Here is a 25,781-nt window from a genome sequence, read left to right on the forward strand (position 1 = left end):
TCAGCCAGCAAAATATAAATACCCCGGCTTTCATCAGGACTCACATGAGAAATGATCCAAGGATAAAGGGAAGTCACCCTTCTGAGTACCTACTAAGATAATATGTGGTAGAGCGCCTTGCTCTCCAAGAGGAACCTGTAACAAAGTTAATAAAAACAAGTATCAAACAAACTGTACAGTGCCCTCTGTGAATAAACACACAAGCATCCAAAGTGGTGAACACCTACCCGATCAGAACAGCGATTCCTTAAGGGTGTCGCGTCACCGCCACAGGCCAAATGTGTAATTCTTAAGGACTGCAGTGTATTTAATCAAAAGAGCGCACAATCTGCACTCGTTTATAAATAAAAGGTTACTCAAGTAAAAAATCAGGCATCAGTGCTAGGAGACAGGAACACAACCACTTACTCTGCAAATCTTACCGAGTTCATTTAAAATCAAAACTTGAACTGGCCGGGGAGCAAGGACAGCTCCCTACAGTCACAACTGCGAGACATAGGGATAGAAAATGACAAGGTGATTAATTAAAGGCACACAGAACAATGTCATAAAGGTCTCTCTGAGAAACGACCCAGGTCTGGTACACCCCGTGTGATAATTAAGAATGGTATTGTAGCACCACGAGGGACAACAGCCTCTGTCCACTCGACCTGTGCACTTCTGCCCGAACCGGATCTCTCTCCGACCTCCATTGAGTAGTAAAAAAGTGCCCAACTTACTTCTTCAAGGTGAGCTGTGTCCAAACAACTTGTCCCTCCCAGCTGCTAATGTGGGTGCACAGTGCCGAGGTCAGTTCTGGAATCGAAGGGTGGAAATATAGCTATATATTTAGTAGTGAGTGCCAAGGAAATACAGACATACATATGGCATAACAAATTAGTAACAAAGCAAGTATTGAACAATTTCAGATATAATCATTCCAATTCCAAGAATACCATTGGACATAAAACAAAAATATCTAAATACAGCAGATATATAAACGAAACAAATAAGAATTGGCTACACCATTGCAGGTTAAGATGTTGCAATTTCCAGCATCATTAATAACCAATTGCATCTGCTGAGATAGCAAATGCAGTCAAGAGCAATTTAATATTTATGACATTGAGCAGTCACCATTCAAATATTCCTAAATTTAGGAATACGTATCCGACTTACACCAGGTCACTTTGGGATAGAGATTCTTTATAAATAATGTGAACATTATGTAACGTCCCAGATGCATCTAATAAAGACTTTTGATCTTGGTTACAAATAATAAACACACTCTTATAATAAACACAATGATTAAGCCATGTCAAGTTTATTTAATGACTTTTTTCTTAGCTCAAGTCAATACCATTCCATTCCAACTATTTTTTTTCGGTTGATGTAGACCATAAAAAGTAGATAGTACAAACAGTAGCAAAAGACACATAACAAAACAGATACAAAAAGATTAAATGCAAATAGCACTTGATTATTGACAACATTAAAATTCATCACAGGGTGGGGGCTTCTAAAAATACAAAGCTTCTTCTCGACCTCCAGCAACTACCATAGCAAATACCCTAAATAGCCACATATCATTTTGATATGATTGAATTCCAGGTCATCAATAATTTTAGTTTTTGGAATGTAAAAAGGGTTAAGAGTGAGTTAAGAACGAGTTCAACGAGTTCAAAATGATTAAAATGTGACAAAGTGTATATTGAGGGAATGTTATACTTGCAGTGGTGAGTTTAACAGCACTCTACCACTATGCCATATTGAGTTCAAGAATCGGGACACTGCAAAAACAATAGGTGGGCAAGTATCAGTTCTCAATATTCTAAATGCCTCCATACACTGCCTACACCCCACATTTTTGAAAAGTGGTGCAAGCCATCGCCGTCTGGCTGTTTTATAGCCAGGACAAAAGACAAAGGCATGAATATCAGTCTCATCTACACAGTTGCAAGCGGGCACCCAAGGGGGCTTTTACCCATTTATTAGTGAAGACACAAAGCGGCAAGGTCCCTATTCTAAACTGGATGTATAACTTCCTTGCCATGGTAGGTTGAATATCATCCAGAAAAGGCTCAATGAGGTACTAAGCTTTAATATTTAAAAAATCAGCTGCTAGGTGACAAAGTTTAGTGTTCATCTGGATATCAGCTAGTTTGAGCAATCAATAAACTCTTACTAGTTCTAGGCGTGAGATTGTTGGGCACACTACCTCGGGGTTGTTCCATAAGTTTGGAATACCTACCCTTTAGCATACATCCCTTATATGTAAAAATCATGGTAATTTGCCCAAACCAGGGAGACCAAAAATCTCCTTTAGTTCTGACTGGTAGACTGCTAGTTCCGGGGTCACCCACAGTCTACGCAAAAAGGTTAACGGTCTGAGTCCAGTCTCCTCTGCAATAGGTCTGATTCCTAGATCCAGGCATAGGGGGATGAGGGAGGTACTTGGCAGAAGGCCCAACAGCTGTCTCATAAATGTATTCTCTATTTTGGACAGTCCGTCAGTGAGTGGGACAATGACCCCAACGTTCAGCTTCATACATTTCAGCGCTCCTGGCTTGCACTTTGTAAATCTCAGCCACTGGCTCAGCCGGTTTGTGGGAGGAGTTCCTATATATTTTTGTTATTCCCCCAACGTCTGGGCTAGCTTGAGGCTTGCTTTGGCTAGTTGCGGGCCCCATTCAAACGTTTCGGACAGCGTGACACCAAGATAGTCAAAAACAGTCTCACTCTCTAGCAAGGTACCATTTAGAGATGGTTTTGGACGGGATGTTTTGGCCGGGTTGAAGACCGTAAATTTGGTCCTTAATGTATTAATCTCCAGCCCCCTGCTGTTACAGAATGTTGCAAAACTGTCAAGAATCCTCGGGATGCCCATAGGCGAATTAGATAACAGCAACGTGTCGTCCGCAAACATCATTGCTGGCACCTTACTGTGCACCAGCTTTGGGGAGTTGTTGTCCTCTACCTCATTTAATTGGGCAACCAGCGCATTGATAAAAAGACAAAACTGGGTAGGGGCAAGCACACACCTCTGCCTTACTACTCTGTTAACTGGAGAAGCGAGGGGTTTATTCCCCAAGTTTCCCATACCTTGCTTGGGCAAACTTGCCATGTGCATTCTCATGATCAATGTCAGAGGTAGGGGGGATTACCAGTTGTTTAAGAATCTCCCACAGTTTGTCTCTGGGGACCAAATCGAAGGCCGTTTTCAGATCGACAAATAGCAAAAAAGAGGCTGCCACCCACTATTGACACCGTCTTCCAATATAGTAATTGGAGCCTGAAAATTTGGTCAGTGGTGGAGATGTTTTTCCTGAAACCAGCTTGATAAGCACTCAAAATTTCACACTTCTTCATCCACACATGAAGACGATCGAGGATCCTTGCAAACAATTTCTGGGTGCCATCGATCAAACTGATCGGCCTATAGTTGGTTCGGCAGGAGAGGTGAGCCCTTTTTTAAGACTGAGAAGATTTCAGCCCCTAGCCAGGTATCCGGGATCACTATACCTCTCAGGATAGCATTAAATATTGCCCAAAGGTAGATTCCCCATATATTTGGTTCTGCCCAAAATAGTTCCCCTGTAATCTTGTCTAATCCCGGGGCTTTACCAAGGGGAAGCTTCCTGGTTGCTTTTAAGACTTCTGTTAGAGTGAACCCTTGGGTCTCTTTGAAAACAATCCCAGGAATTGTTAGAGATGTTTCATCTTTTGAGTCTGTAACTTCCTCAGTGGAGTATAGAGCTTGGAAGTGAGACTTCCATGTAGCTGGTAGTTCTTGAGGTGAAGGTGGAAGGAACTCTGTTGGCCCAGGTATAGTCTCTACTAACCAAGATTCAGATCCAGGGGTTACGGCTTGGGAGGTCGATGGCACTGTCACCTCACAGAATATATCTGGAGTTAGAGACAGGCGCCTCTCAGTCAGCTCTATTTCGGTCATTACCACCCCTATATCCCTCTGGAGAATCCTGTCAATTTAGGTTGGGGGCAGAGGAGAAGCATTGGACACTTGGAGATGTTTTGCTACACAAGTGCGCTTACTCATATTCAGATCAAAAAAAGTTAAAATACCGCCTTGCCCCTAGAGTAAGCCAGGTAGGGATGAGAGAGACGTAGGCACAAGACTATAATTGCAACTGGGGAAGAAGATACAATCAAGTTGGTCAGTTAAGAAGGACAAATGATTAAAAAAAAGGAAGTTAAGGACTCAGTAGACACAGTGAAAAGGTCTCAGGTACTACCCTGGCTAATACGATGCTTAGGTGGCTTGCACGATTGTTCAAATGGGTCACTGGATTACAGTTTCCTGGTTCCACCCCCAGCTCCCGCTGGTAAATATGGGAAGAATATTGACAACTATACAATACAGTCAATGCACTTACAAGTTAAAGCAACCGTAAGCTATGCAAGAAATTCATGAAATGTTTAAACTTAGACTAACAACATGTATACCATTAATAATGCAATATATAGTAACACTATTTGTAATCTACACAATTATAATCTTATGCAGTCTTTGGTCAATAAGCATGCATGCAGAGGAAACTTGACATTTCTAAGGGCCAAAGGATAAAATGGGGCCACACTGCGATTTTCAAATCCTGTACATTTCATTACAGATATAACATGAAGCCGGGTCATAATCCCCATGCCCAATCACAGATATGCCTGTAGTGTGCTGCCATAATCATATATCCCAACCAGATGTATTGTTTCCAAACGTTGGCAAACATTTAATGATTTAATGGAAAACTGACCAATATCATTGGCTAAAACATGATAGCATTTAAATATTGCTTTGCATTTGGCTGTAGGTGTTCTCATTCTGGAAATTAAGGGGACATTTCTGGAAAGGAAAAATTAGGGGAATATATTCACGGAAATGTAACCAATTTTCATAAAGTTCACCATTTAAAGGTTGTTGTTATAATTGTTTCAAAGGCACATTGAGATAGTAATATTGCCCACAGAATGGTGGTATTAAAGACCAATGGAAAGGCTTTTATAGATTGACTTCAAAGGCATATTTCCTCGAACTGTATAAAATAGTGCATTTTAAATTCCCGTGATCAAGTATTTTAAAACTGGAACAATCATGAGTGGATTAGCACACTACTATAGTTGAGCGCATTTTGAGGATTGGAGAGAGAGTTTCCTGGATGGAAATATTTTGGAAGTGAATTAGGGGGTTGAGGTGCGGGGATGTAAAGTTTATAGGCCAAAAGGCACGAGTTAAACCTAATGGAATTTAAAGATCGCTTTATAGATGTCAATAACATTGGACAAACCTTGAAATTAGTTAATTTCCACTCTCCATAGGAGTCATTGGATCGTCCCCATTTCCTAAGAATTGTAAGCAAATGTTGAACTTATAATTACTTTGGACACAGTAACATTAGCCAGGATGTGATATTTTATACCCTCTTTAGGAGGGTTCCCTTTTATAGCACGAGTAAAGCAGATGTAACCAACTTCCACACACTCATTGCCATGCCACTTCGCAGATTGCCACAATACAACATATTGTCTTGTCCCCCTCCGCGGTCTTCTAGTTAAGTATACACTACCAATCTGGAAATTTAGCTCAGTGATCTTAGAACTCTCTTAGAGACATGCAGATCACTGGTTTCAATACCCAGTTAGGCAGTCTCTGCTTTTCATCCATTGCAGGTTGCGCAATGGGCACAAATGCTTTGGGTAATAATATTATACAAGTGCATAGGGGGAATCCCGTTTGTGTGTAACTAACCAGTACTGAATGCAATTGTTTAAGGGGGAAATTAAAATTTCTAATTAGCCTAAATCTAGCTTTATTTATTGCACATCAATGTTCAAATCTGTGTGCCATCTGCTGGATGTACCTGTTTTAAGTTATAGTAAACTTTCATTTACAGCACAAAACTAACAACCGGTGACAGGAAGTGCTTTATAAATGAAAGACAAGAGGAGCATAGAGAAAAGGCCATTCAGTGATTCTTATATGGAATCTAAAAAACAACAAAGGTCATGTTTACACAACTTGCTTTTCTGTAATACGAGCTACTTATGTTCATTGGAAATCATTGCAAGCTACTAATATTATTGGTGTTGTAATAGTGACCACTTCGGAAAATATTACAATAGTGGCCATCATATGCAAGTTTACCAGCAGAGATCACCTGAGTGCATTAGGCAGGGTTGCTAGCAGTAATGAAAAAAAAGGATTTGGTCAGCCACTGCTGGCAGTGCCTCTGGCACGGAAGTAATAATTTTAGTAATAAATCTAAAAAATCAGCTTTAAATATATTTTGGAAATTCAGAAAATGTTATCCAAACATCAGGTTCTGAGTTCTTAAAATACACTCATTTTGTCTTGAATACACAATTGTGGCATACATATATATTAGTTCAGCCAAGCAAAAGTTTCCAATTTAGTAGGCTGGGCTGAACACAAGAGAGTCACTTAAAATTAGCCGGAGAGCTACCAGTAGCTCTCAAACTACCCATTGGAGGAGCCTGCTAAAGAGGAAAGCACATATTAATTTATATCTGTAACTGATGAAGAGACACATTTTTTGCAGATTTCCAGAGTACAATTCCCCAAGGTTTGTAATTGTCAAATGGATATATTTCAATCGATAATACAAGTGGCATATTTACTCAAATGTGTGACACAAGGGATGCTATTTATACAGGTGTGTAGTAGCAGGAACAATTCACCCCAATTTGTAACATGGTTAGAACCTTATTTGCATAAAGGCATAAGATATTTATATATATATTTTTTTTCCTAACAGAAATATATATATATATATATATATATATATATATATATATATATATATATATATATATATATATATATATATATATATATATATATATATATATATATATATATATATATATATATCTCACTTATATATCTTGACTTTGGTACTTATTGAGATCAATGTTCAATACAGAGGATTTTTTCTCCATATTTTACCTCTAATATCCCTTGCATAAAATCAGGAGTATCTAATTTTTTTATATGACTTTCAGGATGTACAGTTGCCTTTAAGTGTACCTCACAGTTTAATGAAATGCCCAATTTCTTTTGATTTCTGTTACAGTGTCCTCCCAGTGTAAGATTACGAAATGTAATTCGGATTATATAGCTGCTACCATGAAACTGCAAGGCACTACTAAAAGCACCGCCAAATGCAACGCCTTGCGCTCGTTCTCGCAGTGCACTCGAAAGACTGCGCGTACCTGCAGGGGTGACTTGGGCTATCACTCTGCAGTCCACGGCATTGAAGACCTGATGATCCAGAACAACTGCTCCAAGGATGGCCCCACATCTCAACCTAGGCCACGGCCTCCGCTGCCTAACCAAGAAGCTCCAGGCATGCCTGATGTTTGCAACTACGAAAAGACCTATCGCTACAAACATGGCATGCCCCCCAATTACCTACATTGCGGGGTCTTTGGAGACCCACATGTTCGGACCTTCAGTGATGATTTCCACACATGCAGAGTGAGGGGTTCCTGGCCGCTGTTGGACAACAAATATTTATTTGTGCAGACAACCAACTACCCAGTAATGAACGGCTTCAATGCTACTGTGACTGGAAAGGTAACACCCTACTCATTCCGAATGATGCTAAGAATCAATGCAACATTTCACTAACTACTGCCTGCCAACCACAGCAAAATGTTTTATAGTTTCGGGCGTCAGGAGTAGTGTGGCTGCAGAGAGACAGGATGCATCTGTTTACATTAGGGGTTATCCCATGAATCAATGTTTGTATTTTTGCAGTGTTATAGTATAGCAGGACTAAATAGTTTGTATACTTATATTGCACAGTCCACAAGAGGAATTTCTCTAAGTGATGTTATTATCCAACCCATTGGCATATTTTTATCAGTATCACAGGGATGAGACAGATACACATATAAGGCTTAATTCACAAAGGTCCTCCGCACTCATGGCGGAGACCCCTCAGTCGTGGGGGGAGTCCCCTCACTGAGGGCGGAATCTCCGCAGTGAGAATTAGGCCAAAAGGGAGGACTGGGAGTACAAATTTAGACACAGACTCTGCTACAGTTTTGGGCTGACTGTTGTCTTGAAGCACTGTGCTTTTACCATCACAGACAGTGTTATACGGTTGCTTATCACTGGAGCTTGAAAGGCTTGAAATATAGGAGCATTGACATATCTGAAGTAAACAACAGAACATAACTCAAACACATACCCAAACAACATAACACAAAATACCTGCGCCCACATCAAAACAGCTGACACACAATACAGCACAAGAACCACAACGCAACACCACATCATCACACTGCAATGCTAATGCTCAAAAACACTGCAGTATGCAAAACAACAGAACCGTTCAACACCACACATCAAATATGTGCAAATGTTCTTGTCCCACATTACCACCTTCAGAAACCTAATTTCATGATATGGTGGTAAAGAGTGTTTGCATCCTGAACTACTTTAACTTACCACTGAGGGCATGAAATGACACCATTCAAAATAGGTTTGCGATCTGGCCACAAATGTCTTTATTTGGGTCAGAATTCTTCAGAAAGTTGCATGAACTATTCAATTCCTTTGGGTTTTTGAAAATAGGAATAACGTCTCCATAGGCTTGGGTGGTTAAAATTAACATTCATTTGAGCTCACTGCCTAGCGCAGCCCATTACCGGAATAGCAGTCTCTTGGACTGAAATTCACAGTGTCTACATGTTAAACATTTATAGAGTGGCCATGTAGGCATCCTATTCCATTATAAAGGTCTATTTAGGACTCCATGTGACTTGAAACCTAGCACATTGCTCCTTCCCTCAGTGTCTTTGGTCTATTGATACACAGAAAAATTCTGTTTATTGATGTCCTATTTTGAGCATTTAGTCACAGTTTGATGAGGCTCTCTGTATCCTTGTTGCTTATGCCTGTGACAAGAAAGAAGGACAATTGGGTAACAACAAGGTTAAGTAAACCCTCCTACTGGTTGCTACTCCTTTTCATTACAATCCTAACAAGCTTTCCTCTGTTCCCAGTCTGGATCCTTTGTAGATGTTGTCCAGAAGTACTGATGATGCAATTCCTCCTTACGTGTTTATTACAGTTGAAAAAGAAGAAAAGTCCCTGACTGTCCAGGTGACCATTAATAGTCAGGCAAAAATAAGGCAATATAGGACACTTAAGTATTGAACAATTAGCAAGTACTCTTCTTGTTACCAATCACAGAAAAGGAAACACATCCTGCCTGGAAAGTCTCATGTCATGTGCCATTCTTCTCTCTTTTACATGTGCACAGCTTGCAACTCTCATGCCACTTACTACAAGGCTTCACCCAATTATTTGTCCAATAGGATAGTGGAATACTTTCCTAAAAGAACCCTACATTCTCAGTCAGCAAGGCTGTTAACGATTCCCCATACCAAACGAAAGAGATGGAACGGTTCTGCCAGCTTGATTCTTGCAGCTGGCTTACTGACCATTTCCCTTAGCGCCCAGACACTCTGGTAGTAACTGCTGCACTTTACAAACCCCCTCTTTCATTCATTCATCTGTGTTGACACAGTCTAACCTCTCAGCTAGATGCGTATCGGACTTACAAGTAGGGCTCCTGGTTTTATGGTATTTCTTTTTTTGTCTTTTCTGTCTGTATCCATATTTTTATTTGTGTGAACTTTATCTGTATTTATCCATATTTATTATGGATTTTGAGACAAAATAAAACTAAAACTGGAATATTTCTACATGTATTTAACCAATAAATATGCAGTCAATTGCCAGGTTTCAGTGATATGAACACCCGCAGAAGATAAATCAATGCACTTACTTGAAATTATGCACATTTCAGGTTTATCCTTGTGCATAGCTACTGCTGTTTAACCCTCTTTACTAAAATCCCTTTCTTTTTCAACCTCCTTACCTATCAATGCACACAGTTATTGGCCTGGCAGTCATGGCAAAATGTGTTTAGAATCACTCAAAAAGCACTCAATTTCTGTTTTTATCCACATTTATAAAATAAATGCAAACAAAAAAATAAATGGTTTTCTGTCTGTATTTATCTGTAAAAATCAGTAAAAACAGAAAACAGGGAGCCTTACTTATAAGGTGTTGACCATGAGATAAGAAGTTTGGTAACACGAGACATCATTTTTGTGAATTACCAGCTCAGAAACAATTTACTTCCAGCAAATCCTCTTTTTCAGAACGTCTTCGCACAGCAAGTATTGAAAACTTCAGAGAACTCAATGGATCACTTTCTTTACTACCTATTAAATGTTTGGTCAAATATTTATTCCCCTGATTATAAATTCTTTCTAATGATGCCCTAACTTAAAAAAATATTTCTTGACCCAGTAAATGTTAGGCCAATCTTTTACAGTAGTACAGTAAAATTCTTAAACAGACAGTTAAAATTCTTTTGCAATCTTTAAACAAACAAATACAATTTTTACCATTTTGAAACATGATTCCAACTCCAAAGGGAATGGAAAGTGTCGGGGTCTCCGTTCAAGATGATCTCAGATAAGAGTTTGACGATAGTAGTGTCAGAGCTCTCATCATGCTAGATCTCTCTACCCCATTTAATAATCTTAACTGCCACTCCTTTGACAATGTCGGCTATTGTTATTACTCAACTGGTGAAGTCATTGATATATTTTCTCACAAAGGTGGTCACATTAATTCCCTATAAGTCAACATCCTCAGACCTTCCTGAAGGAGAGTCAATAAAAGCTCAGATTTGTTTGCCTCTCCAATTTAAATGTTGTCTTCAACCACAAATTCTTAAAAAAAAGAGAGGAATCCCTCTGGAACCCAAAGTACTAGGATCCAAAATCAATTCTAAAGTAAGCGTCCCCTGGGAGTACTTAGATTAGAGATAAACCATATTCCTTCACAAACACACTTACATTCACCCCACAACCATAACGCATTTGGTAGAAGGGACCACTGTTAGCACCAACAGTCCATATATTAGCACAGAAACCTACAATTGATGTATTAATATGCTGATTTTATAAAAAAATGTGTACAAGGGTAAAAACATATCATATATAAAGAAAAGTGAAAAAGTTTCTTTTCCATTAAAAACAACACACAATATAATTGTCAAATTCACAGATAATTCATAAAAAATAACACGAGAGATAACATCGACATTAAATTTTGACATAAGGTACCACAACCACTACCAAAATGCTATACACAATCACCCTAATGTATCAAACTTCATCAGCATTTGAGTTAGATTGAGAGCGGTGAGTTTATGGAAAACAGGCGTCGACGCGTTTCAAAGGTATAGTTTTTTTTAAATCTTCTTTTTCAAGACTACATGGATTAATGCTCTCAGCGATAAAAACATCTAAAATGTAGATGCATGTAATTATTAAGTAAATATTAACATCCTGACAGTATTACACTGCAATACTTCAGTTCATTTTTACAAAACAGCATCATAATAATCATTGCCCAAAACAATATTTTCCTTAAAGAAGAAGGGGAAGTTTCTTGGGAAGAAAAACAGGAAAAAGAGAAAGGAACATGAGAAAACATCTGCAGTTTGTGATACAGGCACATTGCTACTCCTGGTCCCAACAATGCCCTTATTATATCCAGACCATTCATTTTACTCTTTGCTCGCCATTCAAAACTTGCATTCATCAACATCCTCCTCACATGCATTTCTGTTTATAATTTAAGTACCAACGCTTACCTATGATATAGTAATATCGTTCATAGAAACGCTCATTGGTCGCTATTACGTAGGTCCAAATTTCACTATAGGCAAACCAGTCCGGGTTTACCTGCTACAACACCACATATAAAACCAAAACAAATATGTCTTTTAAGTTCAGTGAGCATCTAAACTGTCCTTCCTATTTATCTCCAATCTTATGGGCAGACACACTTGTATATACAAGATATCCTACTTATTTATATATTCCCATTTTAAATTAATGCTCTGCCAAACGCTTATCTGCAGTGATTCGAGGTCAGTAGCAAGTTACGCTATACCGATTTTCTAGAAGTAAAATGAGGCACCTGGGTGCGGCAAAGACTTAGTAACCCTAGTTATTCCTATTGGTGTAACATTTATAGAAAACTATACTTTCACCCACCTAAATACTACTGTTTGAGTTTGTTTTAAAACCGGATTCCCTTCATGCACAGCGGCTATAATTTCATTGTCCGAATCTATTCAGTTCGAATAAAGAAACATAAGTTTATATAATCTTTCTGTCCCTTCTCATTCTAATTTATAATGTCACAGTGTTATTACTGTATATATAGTCAGAAACTTACTTATCTCTTAGAATATTTGTTCTAAGGGTCCTTATGCTTCTGTGGCCCTTTTCGCTACAAGAGAAACAAGACCCATTATTACCTATCTGGATTGTATCTAAAAAAGGGGAGAAAAAAAGGATACAGAACCTCACCCGCGGTGTACTTTAGATTAGCCTTCATTAGGCATAACCAGCACCAGTTGCTTTTATGTGCGGTGCGGTGGATACACTCGTCTAGACCACTGCTCTTTTACTCCACTATTCTCGCTCCCCATATACGTCTATCTCTACGTACATGCTCTTACCTCTTGCAGAGAACCGGGAAGCAGGAAACTTTTTCGTCTACTTGTAGCGGCTGGTAAAAACGCGGTTTCCTTAAAGGGCGCTGTTTAAATAACCACCGTACAGCATCTACGCTACTGAACGTAAGCGTAAGAGACACGTGACCTACGTTTGATGTTACATGGTCTGGTTGATTTTTTAATACTATATTTTTTCCCATCACAATTAAAGCTTTATTGAGGAACCATTACCTAAATTTTAACTACGATTTACGTTACAATTGTTGGTTACTTTTTTTGGTGCTGTGGCTTTTCACTGCACAATAGAGGCTTTATTGGGGACCCTATTGATCCTTGTGATCCCATTATTATTATTCAAATAATAACAATATTTTATATAAAATCTTGCCAAGACGTCCTCAAATAGAAACCCATGGAACAAAAGAAAGAAAGACAGACATCAATAAGAACTCAATAAATACATTTCAGTGCCCATCCTTAATTACATTGAGAACGAGATATAACCTAAAAAAACAACCTCCAATGTTAGTTTATACAGAGCAATGGTTAAACAATACCAAGACTTAGATTTTAATCATATTGGCATATTTCATGGGTAACGTTGCAAAACAATGGTTAAGAAGTACTAAGAGCTTATTTTACAACATTTTTGACTTCTAAATTGGAACAGATATATTACCTAATTCTATACAGAGATTGTAATCCTCTATCTTATCTTGGAGAAGGCGATATTATTGGATAATGGACATCCAGTCCTCTCTAGAGTTCAAACCATTCCGGACAGTGTTTAGTTTACAGATGTACCACTGTTCCCTCAATTTTATTTTCTTATCAAAATTGCCTCCTCTCCTATTACCTGTTACTTTCTCCAATATGAACCACCGTTAAGTCATTGGAACTGTGGTTCAGCTGTGAAAAATGTTTTGTTAGAGGTGCATTCTCCTTCTTTGTTCTTAGTGCTGATTTGTGTTCCAACACCCTTGTGCGCAGTTCACGACTGGTTTTTCCTACATACCCAAACCCACATGGGCATATGAGGAGATAAACCAAATTTTTACTGCAACAGTTGTTCAAACGGTTACAACTTATTTCTTTGCTAACCGCAAGCCTATGATCCATTCTTATAAAGTAAAATTTATCATGCGCACTAATGACGCCCAAATGACCTTCAATGTAGGAATAGGACCGTGCATCATAACCAAACGTTAAATCAGCACTTTTTCAGTGGGTAATGTCAGTCAACTTATTTGAACTCAACTTCATCAAATTTGAGATTCTTTTCACTTCTCTTTGTTGACACAATGGATCTGAGTCTTCCACAATACTACATCTGAGAATTACAATGTAGTCAGAATGTGGCAGGCAGAAAACTGTTTATTTAAAAGCCATTCAAGCATTTTTTTAGATTTGATGAGCTCATTATATTTGGTGCTGGAGCAGAAAAGGATACAGGTTGATCTATCTGTCCCTCCGTAATCTGAGTTGAGCATATATTAAACTGATGTGTGTGAATTAATGAAAAACGAAAACTGAGAAACCACAGTGGAGGACACCAAATCTTGGAAAACAAATTTAAGGAAATACATTTTAAGGAAATACAAAAAAATTAAAATTTAAAGGGGGAAACATTTTAACGGAAAGATAATTTTAGGAAACATCCAAAATTACATTAAACTTGGGTGATGTTTAGGACTACTATGAGTTTTTTGGGTTCAGGGATGGGTAATCTTTAGGGTGATGAAGGTTTTTTAGGGATCAGTAATATATGGAGTTCGGGTATAAAAAGGGGTTACAAAGTTCAGAAATGGGTGGAGTGTAGGGGTGGTGAGAGGTTTTTAGGGTTCATGGATGAGTGGTGTTTAGGTGTGTGAGGTATTTTTATGTTACAGGGACAAACACGAATTTCATTTCATTCATTTCATTCCATTCATTAATTTCATCCATTCAGGTGAAGAGTAAGGGTGTGGAGGGGCTTTGGTATTCATGGATGAGCGGATGTTAGGGCTGTTGAGTGTTTTTAAGATTCAATTATGGGTAGTGGCTCGGGTGGTGAAGAATTTTTAGGGTTCAGGATGGGGTGGAGTTTAGGCTGGTGAGGGGTTTTAAGGATTATGGGATGACTTGAGTTTAGATGTACAAAGGGGTTTTTAGGGTTCTGGGATAAGTAATTTAGGGTGGTGGTGAGTAGTTCTTATGTGCCAAGGATGGGCAGTGTTTAAGGGTGGTGAGGATGTTTTAGGATTTAGGGATGGGTGGAGTTTTGGTGTACTGAGGTGTTTTAAGGGGTATGGGATGGGTGGGGTTTAGGTATAGTAGGAATGGGTGGAGTTAGCAGTAGTAATTGATTTAATTTTTCAGGGATGGTTGATCTTTGGGGTAGATAGGGCTATTAGTCTTTTGGGATGAGTGTAGTTAGGTGTGGTGGGGGCTTCATAGGAGAGGGATTGATAGTGTTTAAGGTTTGTCAAGGGTCACAGGTGAATTGTGTTTATAGGTGGTGATTGGTCAGCGAATTAAAAGCATCTGAAGTAATTGTTTGACAAGGTAAATATATTAATATAAAATAATGTCATCTGTAGTGAAGCACCAAAATAAATATCCCTGACAAAACTGTTTCTGAGAGTAAGATCTGCAATCATTGCATTTACATGAAAAAAAAGCTTTTAAAAGCCAATTTCGACAAAAATACATTCTGTGAATCAGTTACTAGGGAAAAGCAAGTGCCATTAATTCTAGAAATTCCCATTAAACAGTTTAGATGAAACAGTTTCTCAGTAGTAGTATTCCATTATATGTTTTTTTCTATGAAATTACATATGACCATATTTAACATCTATGTTGCATTTAAAACTCCTGTTCAAGAATCCTACTTTTTTTCTTAAAACATTACTGGTGACAAAGCCCCTAGAGGCTAATTGTGAGCTGGATTGCTATCCCATTCTGTTTCTAAACTTGAGTTTCTGCTTAATCAGAATTGCGAGTTTTGTCAGAAAACTGGCACATTCAATATTTGAAAAAGTGCACATAACGAGGAGAAAAAAGTGAAAATGAGTGCGCAAACAATGATTTTCAGTGGAATCCTTCATTTTGAGAATCAAATCCTATAATTGATAGGGACTCCAGAAGACCAATAATGACCACATTCAGTGTTATCAATAACCAACAGGTGACTGGTTTCAAATCAGGTTCCCTGAAGTTCCTCTAATGAATGCCTTAGTCTGTAGGAAGCTCCACCCTACAGCCTAATTTGAGAGTTGAAAAGTAACACCATACTTCATGAAAGAGAGTAAAAACTTAAGTGTTTCATCTTCTACTGCGTTTTCTTTCACATCTTTTCACAGTTAATTGTTGTACTTCATCAATATTGTCTTGAGACCTTGGAGGTTGAAAGTTCTCCTTTAGCAAAGAATATCATATCACATCATTCATGACCAAAATTAAGGCTATAGTAGCCAGACATCTAATGTACTCTGCCCTCAAATGGGGACTAAACTGTGGCCTTAGTGCGGTTTTTGAGGATTCCCTTTAAATGTTTTGACTACATGTATGATTGCTCGATGCACAACTACTAAATCTTTATGGTGTATTTCCTTGCACAGAAGACTTGCTTAAGTTCATCGGGTATGACACATACAGCGTATTTGGGTGATTCAGATTTGATCCTTAGCATCAACTGTATGGCTAAAGCTGTTCTATAGTGTACAATTGTCACAAAACTTGAAAAAGACTATCCAACTCTTAGATTACCTTTAGTACATTGCTCTTCCTGAATGTGCAGTAGCGAAGCCTGTTATTTTGTGAACCGCAGGCTTTGGGACCATACAATCAGTTCAAAAATCAGCTCCATGATTCTAAGAGGCAGAAAGGTAAGTAGAAGGAGTAATTGAATGATATATTGAGAACAGAGAATACAAGTCAAAGTGGAAATAGGGTCTAACAAAGAGATCTAATGAAATGAGATCCAATGTAAATGAAACCTAACAAAGAGGCAGGAGTGGAGTAGAAATATGGGCAGTAAAGGAAAAGTGCGAAAAAGAAATGGAACAATATATTTACAAAAATTCAACAGAGACTCTAACAAGCAGGAACTCTGTGCAGTAGACTAAAACCCATTCAGTTTAAAAAATGTTTTATGTACTTGCAATGGAGTAGTGTTCTTCCACTGCATGACTCTTACATTATGACTGTGCCACTGATTCAATGCTTTTCTTTTTACAGCTGACAATTATTTTCAAAAACATGAAGACTTACATCGACCAAAAAGAATACCAGCCAGAACTAGATGCATGCATCGACCAAAAGGTGTACCAGGCGGAAATAGACAATGTGCCAGCTGCCTTCGATGATGGGTCTGTAAACGGAGGTGACAGGCCTGGTGGAGGCAGCCTGACCATCCGTGAGTTAGAATCTGGACATCATGTTGAGATCCAGGCCACTTACATTGGCACAACCATCGCCATCCGGCAGCTCGGACTGCAGCTATCTTTCTCTATTCGCACTACAGAAGAGGTAGCCCGGTCCTCCACAGAGGAACAAGACTTGCAGCTCTGTGTTGGGGGCTGCCCGTCACGCCAGCAAATCTCCAGGACTACATACCCCAGCCGACCATCATCAGCAGTCCTTGATTCTGCCAGGACTATGTGCAAGGAGAAGCTGCCAGTGGAGGATGCATACTTCCAGTCTTGTGTGTTTGATGTCATCATGTCAGGGGATGCAAACTTTACCACTGCTGCTCAGTGGGCACTGGCAGATGCCAGAGCCTTTCACCCGGATGCTGAAAAACTTCACATATTCAGCAGCACGTCTGACAGCAGTCATGTTTCTGCAACACCTGTGCTGTTTTCTACTATTTTTTTAATTCTGCAAATAGTAACCTAATAATGCCATGACAATGGTACGCATAACTGATTCAAAAGGTGTATGGTTCTCAACAAGGGGCGAAAAGGATGCAGTAGTCAGCATCAAACCCATCAATGCTCTAATTGTGACAATCGAGATAAAAAGAACAGACTAACTCACTTTGAGACAGGAGAACTGAACCCTCTATGTCAACAGGCCTGGATGCATCATATCCTTTGCCAACAGGCTAAGACTACATACAGACCTTCTCTCTAGGGTCCACAAGCAGGATGGGCATACACCACCTATTCTCTGAAAGCTGTGATGGCCTTGAAAAACAGGGTACTCTGACTTGACATATATCGGGCAATACAATCTACCTGTTTGGCAGGGTAAGGCTTCACCTCCATAAGAAGTATCCTAGAGCGGTGCCCACATAGTCTTGGAGTATAATTGCAAGATGGTATTGTTGGATTAGGAAGTGTCAAGACTGCTTAGCAGGACTGCATAAAGTCAACCCTTTATTTGGCAGGCTTAGGAAACCCATCACATGGTAGGTGTGTGAATAATGTATCAATATCTAGGAGGGTGTGGTGTGTTCACTCTCACCAGCTGTATCCCCCTGTTCTTGTAAAATATGATCTTTCATCAAACCTGAAAACCTGTTGAAAAGTCTGCCTGAAATGCTTGGCAATCCACGTCTTGTCTTCCAATGGCATTGAATACTACTTCCAGGCTCTATTAATGTCCTACACACTGCCATTAAGCAATCTGTGGAACTATGAGCTCCCTCAATACGCAAGGTTCCTACTGGTGCAATTCCTAAGTTTGCTCTGAGAAGCGACAATGCACAAGTAATAGATGGGGGACGTAGCTTGGTCAGTAAGACTGGGGGGGTGAGTGTCAGATTTTCCAACAATCACGCTGGCATATCATGTTAAAATACATTACAGGACAGGTAGGGCGCATATGGGGGCTTAAGGGGCACTGAAAAGGGAGAGAAACATGGATTGATAAGGGTGCTAAGTGAGGGGAAACAGAATATTTTGTTAAAAAACAACGTCTTTGAAGACTTTCAAAAGAGAGAGAAAGAGAGATTGTGTGTATGTAAAAATTCTGGGTGAATTCTGACACTTCACCATATTCAACTGAAAGCATTTGTACCCAACTATTTCCCAGAAAATACATTTATTAAGGGAGTGTAACACCCCAAATACCCCCCCGCCGAAGCTACGCTCCTGGTTATAGAAATAAAGGGTAAGATAGATATCTTGCCATTGGCATTTTGATGGCTAACTATCACCTGGTATTCAGATACAATACAAAGCACAGCAATTCCAACGGTGGTCGCCTCGTCCCACGAGAGTGAGACAGACGTTAGATGCAAAAACATGGTTGCCGAAACAGCCCTCCCTCTAGAAGGAGAGATTTTTATTTTACTCTAACCATACGATTTCAAAGAATACACCACACCATAAAAAGCCAATTAATGATGTTGACAAAATCTCAACGTGTTTGCTATTAAACTCCGTCAGTCACAACACAAGGGAGAAGTGTATCTCTTTGTCGAATTAACAGATATTTTAACATACCATCAAAAGTAAAAGGCGTTAAAAGCTTCTGCCTGTTGTAGGCATACAGTACAAAGCAATGTGGCGGTTCTGACACATAACAAGACACATTAAGGGAGGATGTAGATGTCACCACACACTTCCAGACTGCTTCAGGCTCAATTAGAGATAGAAAGAGGCTGACTTCTGACATCCCTATTCAAGCTGCTATATTTTTTAAAATGTTGTGGTTGACTGCAAAAATATTTCCTATTTTGCACATTACCACAAACATATATTTTTTCCTGTGCTTGCCCATACACTGTTTGCTTCCAGGGATAAATTAAAGCTGTGACCCGTGCACGTTGGTATATGAACGAGCCACTAATCGCCAAAGCACCATAAGACCCCATCAGCCTTTACTAATTGAGAGATCCAAAGAGAATATTCAAATGGTTAACCTAGGAATTTGAGGTCGATCAATGAAGGAAGAGACAAGACACTGGCAGAACTCTCTGCCTTCCAGCTATATTCTCTTTATAATACATCACCACTGCCCAACCATAAAGAAACAACTACATGCTTCTTTACCTTACTGTGTACCCCCCCCCCCAATGGTCTCAAAGACAGGCTTTGAAGAATGCTGATGTAACATTCAATAAAACCCAGGGAACCTACATATTGACAATTCACTTACATATCTCCTGGTTGTAAATATTCAGGATATGTGCAGAAAAACAGGAGCTACTGTGATTATGTGAGTCTTTCCACCGCAACATTATCAATATAATTAAAGATTTACAGCATGTGACACATAATGCATCAGCTGCTGCATAATGTGTAGATTCCAAGAAAAAGTGCTTCCAACTCAAGCCGATCAAAAGTTACTAAAAAGATGGCTACTTGTGTTGCTACATTAGAAGACCCTTTGCAAAGATGGCCTGGTTGACTTTCAGTTGATTATATCCATATTTTGGTGTTCACTGGTTCTTATGAGCTGAAACCTGTTCTGTTCATCATTTAAACAGTTCAGCTGACACTCCTCTTCCCTACTTTAGCTCCAGTTGGTATTCTTAGCGCTTGGACGCCTCAGGGCAGCTATGTGCGCTCTAGAAATCTCCATTCATTCATTCATTCAACCTGTGCACACACAGGGTTAACATGTATATAAAGTACAAAATAATGAAGTACCACTATAAAAAAATATGCTGAATTACTCTGTCTAATATTCCTTTTTGTTGTCATATAATTTAGTCAACCATGTTGCATAATTTAATTCTCTCCGACCGCATAATGCCAGTGGTCCTGACATGAGGAATTTATGGTTAATAATCTCTACTTGAGCACATTTACGTTCCTCTTGCATAATTCTTTTCATACAGTATACATTCTCCTTCTTAAAAGTATTATACATACATTTTACTTTTATACATTAAAGGTGTCAGACATTGATCCATATATGAACAATGCATTTTAACTAGTACTCCTTAGGTTGATATTAGAGTTACAAATATATTTTCCATACATTTGCTAATTATCACTATCATGTATTTTCTCCACATCACAACAGTAACAAACTGGAAAAGGCTGCTGTTTTGACCTCCTGTTTTTCCATGGTTTTTGCTTTTAAGTGCACTTTTCTAATACCTCTTCAGCTCCATCTCAGGCATTAATTATTCCCACAAGGTATTCTATCACAAATTGCTTGAACACATTTCTTGCTGTGAGGGACATGCCAATGTATAATGGACAATGTGTAGGAGTCCCCTACAGGCTGATGTGTATACATCTAGGCATGTTATAATGTGCACATATATAAGGTGAGGGTAGATGTGAGCTCTGAATACAAATATTAGACCATGGTACATTATATTTATGTCTAAGCACACAGAGTATACATTTTGTGCACACGCAAAGATGCAGCACTCTGCATTCGTAGTATGCATCTATGTGCCTCAAGTGGTGATGCCATGGCCCAGTGACATAAGAAATGAAAGTATTCATTTGAAGAAACCAGTGGTTGCTTCCAGATATGTACCGGAAAACATTTTGAAAAAGTGCTTATCACTAAAGATGTGCTCGGGTAGTTTGCGGGGAGCTGACGATGGTAGTGCCTCGTACTTTCTGATTTTGTATTGCAGCCGATCTGTGTTTTAGTACCATGCAAAATGTACAAGAGATTCACCAAACAAACATCTTCAAGCATCCAAGTTAATTGCCGTCCTATATGAGCATGTATGAATCTGTTCCCCTGCAGATGTCGTACTGTAGAGCAATAACAAATACTTGTGTATATTTTCTTAGAATGAGCCGGTAGAAGATTATTTATTTATTTATTTTCTAAAGGGCAGGTTGATGGTAGCAAATATCAGTACTAAAACCTTGCTGTGATTGGAGGGAGAATGAGAAGGGAGAAAATGGTGGCAAAAGGTCAGATGTTAAAAGAGAATGTTTTCAGTATGCATGGGGTGGAAAGCATTAGTTTTGTAACAGATGGCCATGGGTGGGCGTGGAATGAAGGTGAAACTGGCAGCTGCACTCACATATCTGATTGGGCGTTGCCATTGATCCCATGTGGAACATAGTTTCTAATTCCACTTTTTCACATATCGGTGGGCTGTGATTGGCTAGTAGGAAGGTATGGCTGAAAATGGACGTTATGGTATTGACATAGAAACAGACATTAGCCGTGACATTAAACTAACTTATACTATTTATTGGTTGGAAAGCAGGATGAGCCTTTAGTTAGATGTGATACAATTGAAGGTGGAACTGAGATTTACCCAGCCCACTGGTAATTTGTTAGGAAAACGTTTGAGACTGCGAAAAGGTGCGGTGCATTTGGAAGATAAGTCAAGGTCTGTAGTAAGTTTGTACTTGAGATGGGGAAACTGTTCTCGGAATGTTTTGACAGTGAACCTGAATGAATATGATTTTGCAAAAGACATCAGGAAAAATTGTATTAGTATTGTAAAGATGGAAATGCAGATAAGAAAGAGGCTTCTAGAGCATGTGAGCGATGGAAGGGGTGCAATGTATTTGGAAGGTAAATGAAAGTCTGCATTATGCTTTTACCTGAGATGGGAGAAAGACTTCTTTCGAAGTTTTGACAGTGAACCTGAATAAATACGAGTTTTGCAAAAGACCTCTTTAAAAAGTACATCATGTAAGTAAACGAGCGATTTCCTGCATGGAAGCCATTTTAGAGTCAGGAAGTGCATATAAGGAGGGTATTGGAGAACGTGAGGATGAGATTGTTTGGTGTTTCAAGAAGATGACATTGGTCTGTCAAATGGCTGCGGGTACATTTTTGAAAGGCATACAAGTTTTTGAAACAGAAAAAGAAAGTGTGTTATGATTATTAATGATAAAGTGGAAGAAAGGGCTGTGCTCTGTAGTGTAGACATTGGGAAATATAGTAAAAGTAAAGGAAGGAGTGGGTCAGTCTCTGAAGGTAATCAGTAGTTGATATGTGCACCCAAAACGCTTCTGAAGCAGAGTCAAAAAGAATTCGAGTGTGTGTGTGTGCGTGCACACATGTGTGCATGCGTGGACAGAGAAAATGGGAACGGTGAGTAATGTCAGCCTTGCAGTAGCCAATACAAGCAGACCTTGTCCTTTAAAGGCAACCTTTTACAACATTTTAAGGAGGATTCAGCGGCATCAGTGACTTTCATACTTACAGGAGAAGGGGCCAGATGTAGGTAGCCATCGGTATTTGGCTTTTGACATGTAGGTGGCTCGGAATTTACAGAATCGGTATATTTACCGATTCGGTAAATTTACCACTTCGGTATTTTTCCGAATCGTTAAATATACCGATTCTGTTAATCCATATGTAGGTGGCACGGTTTGCAGTGCCACAGGCCCTTAGGATTTCTTAATTTACCACCCAATCCTATTGGGTGGTAAAATACCGAATTCCAGTGTACATGCACATCTGTGCATGTACACCTATGCCATGTGACACACAGACATGCCCTTAGAGCATGTATGTGTGCCACATGGCACACAAGCCTGCAATTGGGGTGCTACAGGGTGTCAAAGTGACACCCCGTTCCCCCTGCCAGGATTTGGTATTTACCGATTCGGTAAATACCGATTCTGTAAGAATCGGTAATTGTTAAATTAAAATTACCTACATCTGCCTACTTCCAATTTACCTACTCTTAAATACCGAATCGGTATGATTCGGTATTTAAGAGTAGGTAAATCGGAATTACCTACATCTGGCCCTAGATGTTTTAAATGCTATTTTATGACACAAATGCCATTTATGTTCCTCTTGCTTCTACTTTGATGTCTCTAAATGTGGTGCCCATCACAGGATGACCCCTTAACCAAGCCCATAAATGTGACTGGCCCTATGACTGTATCCTATTTGTAATTCCTGATGTTTTATCATGTGTACCCTCCATTGCACGAGGCCACTATGCCCAGGAGGAGACTGAATCACCTTGATGAAATAAAAGAATGTAAAGTTATTGCTCTTGCACATGCCAGGTCTGGATCATTCTTTTTGCATCCTAACAGGAATAGTGGTGAGCCTATTTACAAGAACTATAACAATAAAAGTATTGGTACAGCTATTAATGTCTCGCTGCAGTAAGTTCAGTGTCCCTATAACCACAAAACTACAGAGGGTCCCGCAAAGCAACCACAAGCTGAAAAGGAGTGAACGCAATGCATCTCTTCCAAATAGACTGCCAACCTTCCGGTCTTGCAAGACCATCTTTGAGTAGTATGTCCGCTTTATATTAGTATGGCTTTAAGAATAAGGGGATCAGTATTGGTGTGATTATGTTGCATGTGACAAATAATTATACGCGTGGGATCATTATTGATCAGATGCTTTAAATATTGTCAATTATGAGTTATCCCAATATAGTGGTGAATTACACACTGCTCACAGCAGAAAGATCTACCGGTCCTTCATTTTGCGGAACATTTTACTCCAGTAAATATTGGCAAGTTTGACCTCATGATACTTACTGCCAGGGGCGTAGCTTGGGCAGTATGATGGGGGGAGGGATTTTCAGATTTCCCAGCAATCACGCTGGGACAACTTGTGAAAACACATTAGATGTGAAGCAGTACATGAGGGGGGGGGGGCTTAAGGAACAGTGGAAAGAGAGAGGAGTGCAGATTATTAGGGGTACTTAAAATGCTATATCTTTCAAACTAATCAACATTTCCAAAGGTCTTCAAAACAGACGAGAGAGAGTGTGTGTGTTTTTGTCAGTGTGGGAATATAAAAACCCCAGGTGAAATCCAACAGACACTTCACATTACCCGACTGAAAGCCCTTGTACCCAACTAATTATTACAGAATATATTTTTAAAGGGGGAGGGGTTAATAGCTATGCCATTGTTTATGATATTTGTGCAGGGATACATCTTGCACATGTGTTGCATTTCCGATTCGGTCACAAACTCCCCTTTTTGTCAGACTCAACTTTACCAGATCACACATAAAGATGCTCTCACAGCGTGGTTCTCATCCAAAACCCATTCACAGTCTCAAAAACACTCAGCACAAATAACATTGTACAGTATAGTATACCTAGTGTGCTTGTGCACCCAATTAATAACACTACACCAAATTATTATACCAGCCGAAGATGGATACGGTAAGGTCTGAAACGCATTCAAGGAAACATATTGCACATATGTTTGTACAAAACATAAGCTTAAATCAGTGCTTTAAATGGGCAGGTAATGTCTTGTACTGAGTACCTGCAATTCTATAATTTGAAAGGGAGAGTACCGACACTACTCAGCAGTGATGCAATACATTTAATGGGGGGGGGGGGGGGGTTACCGGCCTTTGGAGCAAGCAGGTACCCTAAATAGTGAGTACCTGCACTTCTGTAGTTCCATTTAAAGCACTGGGTTAAATATCTCAAAGAAGTGATTGTGAACTGTCAAGGATGATGTGTGTTTTTTCACGGAATAAATCACAATATGAATATAGTCAAATAAATATTTTTCTAATGTTATTGGAATATATGAACATGTATACTGGCAGCGCTAGGAGGCATTGAAGCAGAATGCCCAGAGCATGTTGCAACATTTTAGAAATGGTCCAAGGACTTAAAGGATGAATATTAATTAATAATAATGAAAAAATAATTTTGTTTAAAAAAGTGTGCATCTCAGGAAGCTTGTTTTGCTTTTTGTTTATTTTGAAAGAAAACCCGATAATTATGAGCTTGACATTTTCATAGAACATCAGAGGCTCCCTCATTTGCATAATCAGCTGGTGTTGGAATGTGCAGTGCTAGATATTCCTAAGTGCCTGATGCAGGAAAGACTTTGCGGTAATTTATTATAATTTATTTAATTACATATGTTATACTTATATAGTGGAAACATTCACCTACATGGGGAATTTTGGCGCTTAAAAACCAATTACTGGAGCTGTCCAATGGAAAGCCTGTAGCAGAAAGAATGGAGAGAGAAAACTAAATTAGATCAAGTAGAACAACCAAGCTTTCAATAGTTCATGAAATGTAGGTAAAGTGGCTGCTGGCAGAACAGAGGTAATCTGTTCCATTTTGTGGCAGCTAACCTTGGGTGGAGTTCGTGGAGTTGCACTACGCCAAGTGCAAAAAAAACTCTGTCGCACTACGCAGAGCTTCGAGAGCGGCGGAGTGCAGTAGAAAAATGCCGTCCACGGTGATTGCACACTGCCGAATGCTTGTCTGCACTGTGCAATCATTGTGAACAGCATCATGCACAGCGCAAGCTTACCTTTTATGCTGCTCAAGTAGATTTTTACCCGAGCGGCAGCTTTATCAATGCAAACGGGAAGTTTCTC

General features: G+C 39.2%; 1 protein-coding gene across 3 annotated transcripts in view; it reads left to right on the plus strand.

Annotated features, from left to right (window-relative positions):
* HJV (hemojuvelin BMP co-receptor) overlaps positions 1–23,445 on the plus strand; it is an 89,314-nt gene extending 65,869 nt beyond the window's left edge. For all 3 annotated transcript variants that reach the window (XM_078671521.1, XM_078671523.1, XM_078671522.1), the window contains 2 exons: positions 7,086–7,588; positions 16,791–23,445. In XM_078671521.1, coding sequence (XP_078527647.1) covers positions 7,086–7,588; positions 16,791–17,450 — 1,163 coding nt within the window. In that variant the 3' untranslated portion in view covers positions 17,451–23,445. The remainder of the gene's footprint in view (positions 1–7,085; positions 7,589–16,790) is intronic.
* The last annotated feature ends 2,336 nt before the right edge of the window (positions 23,446–25,781 follow it).

The sequence above is a fragment of the Lissotriton helveticus genome, chromosome 12 (genome assembly GCF_964261635.1).
Source record: "Lissotriton helveticus chromosome 12, aLisHel1.1, whole genome shotgun sequence".
Classification (NCBI taxonomy): Eukaryota; Metazoa; Chordata; class Amphibia; order Caudata; family Salamandridae; genus Lissotriton; species Lissotriton helveticus.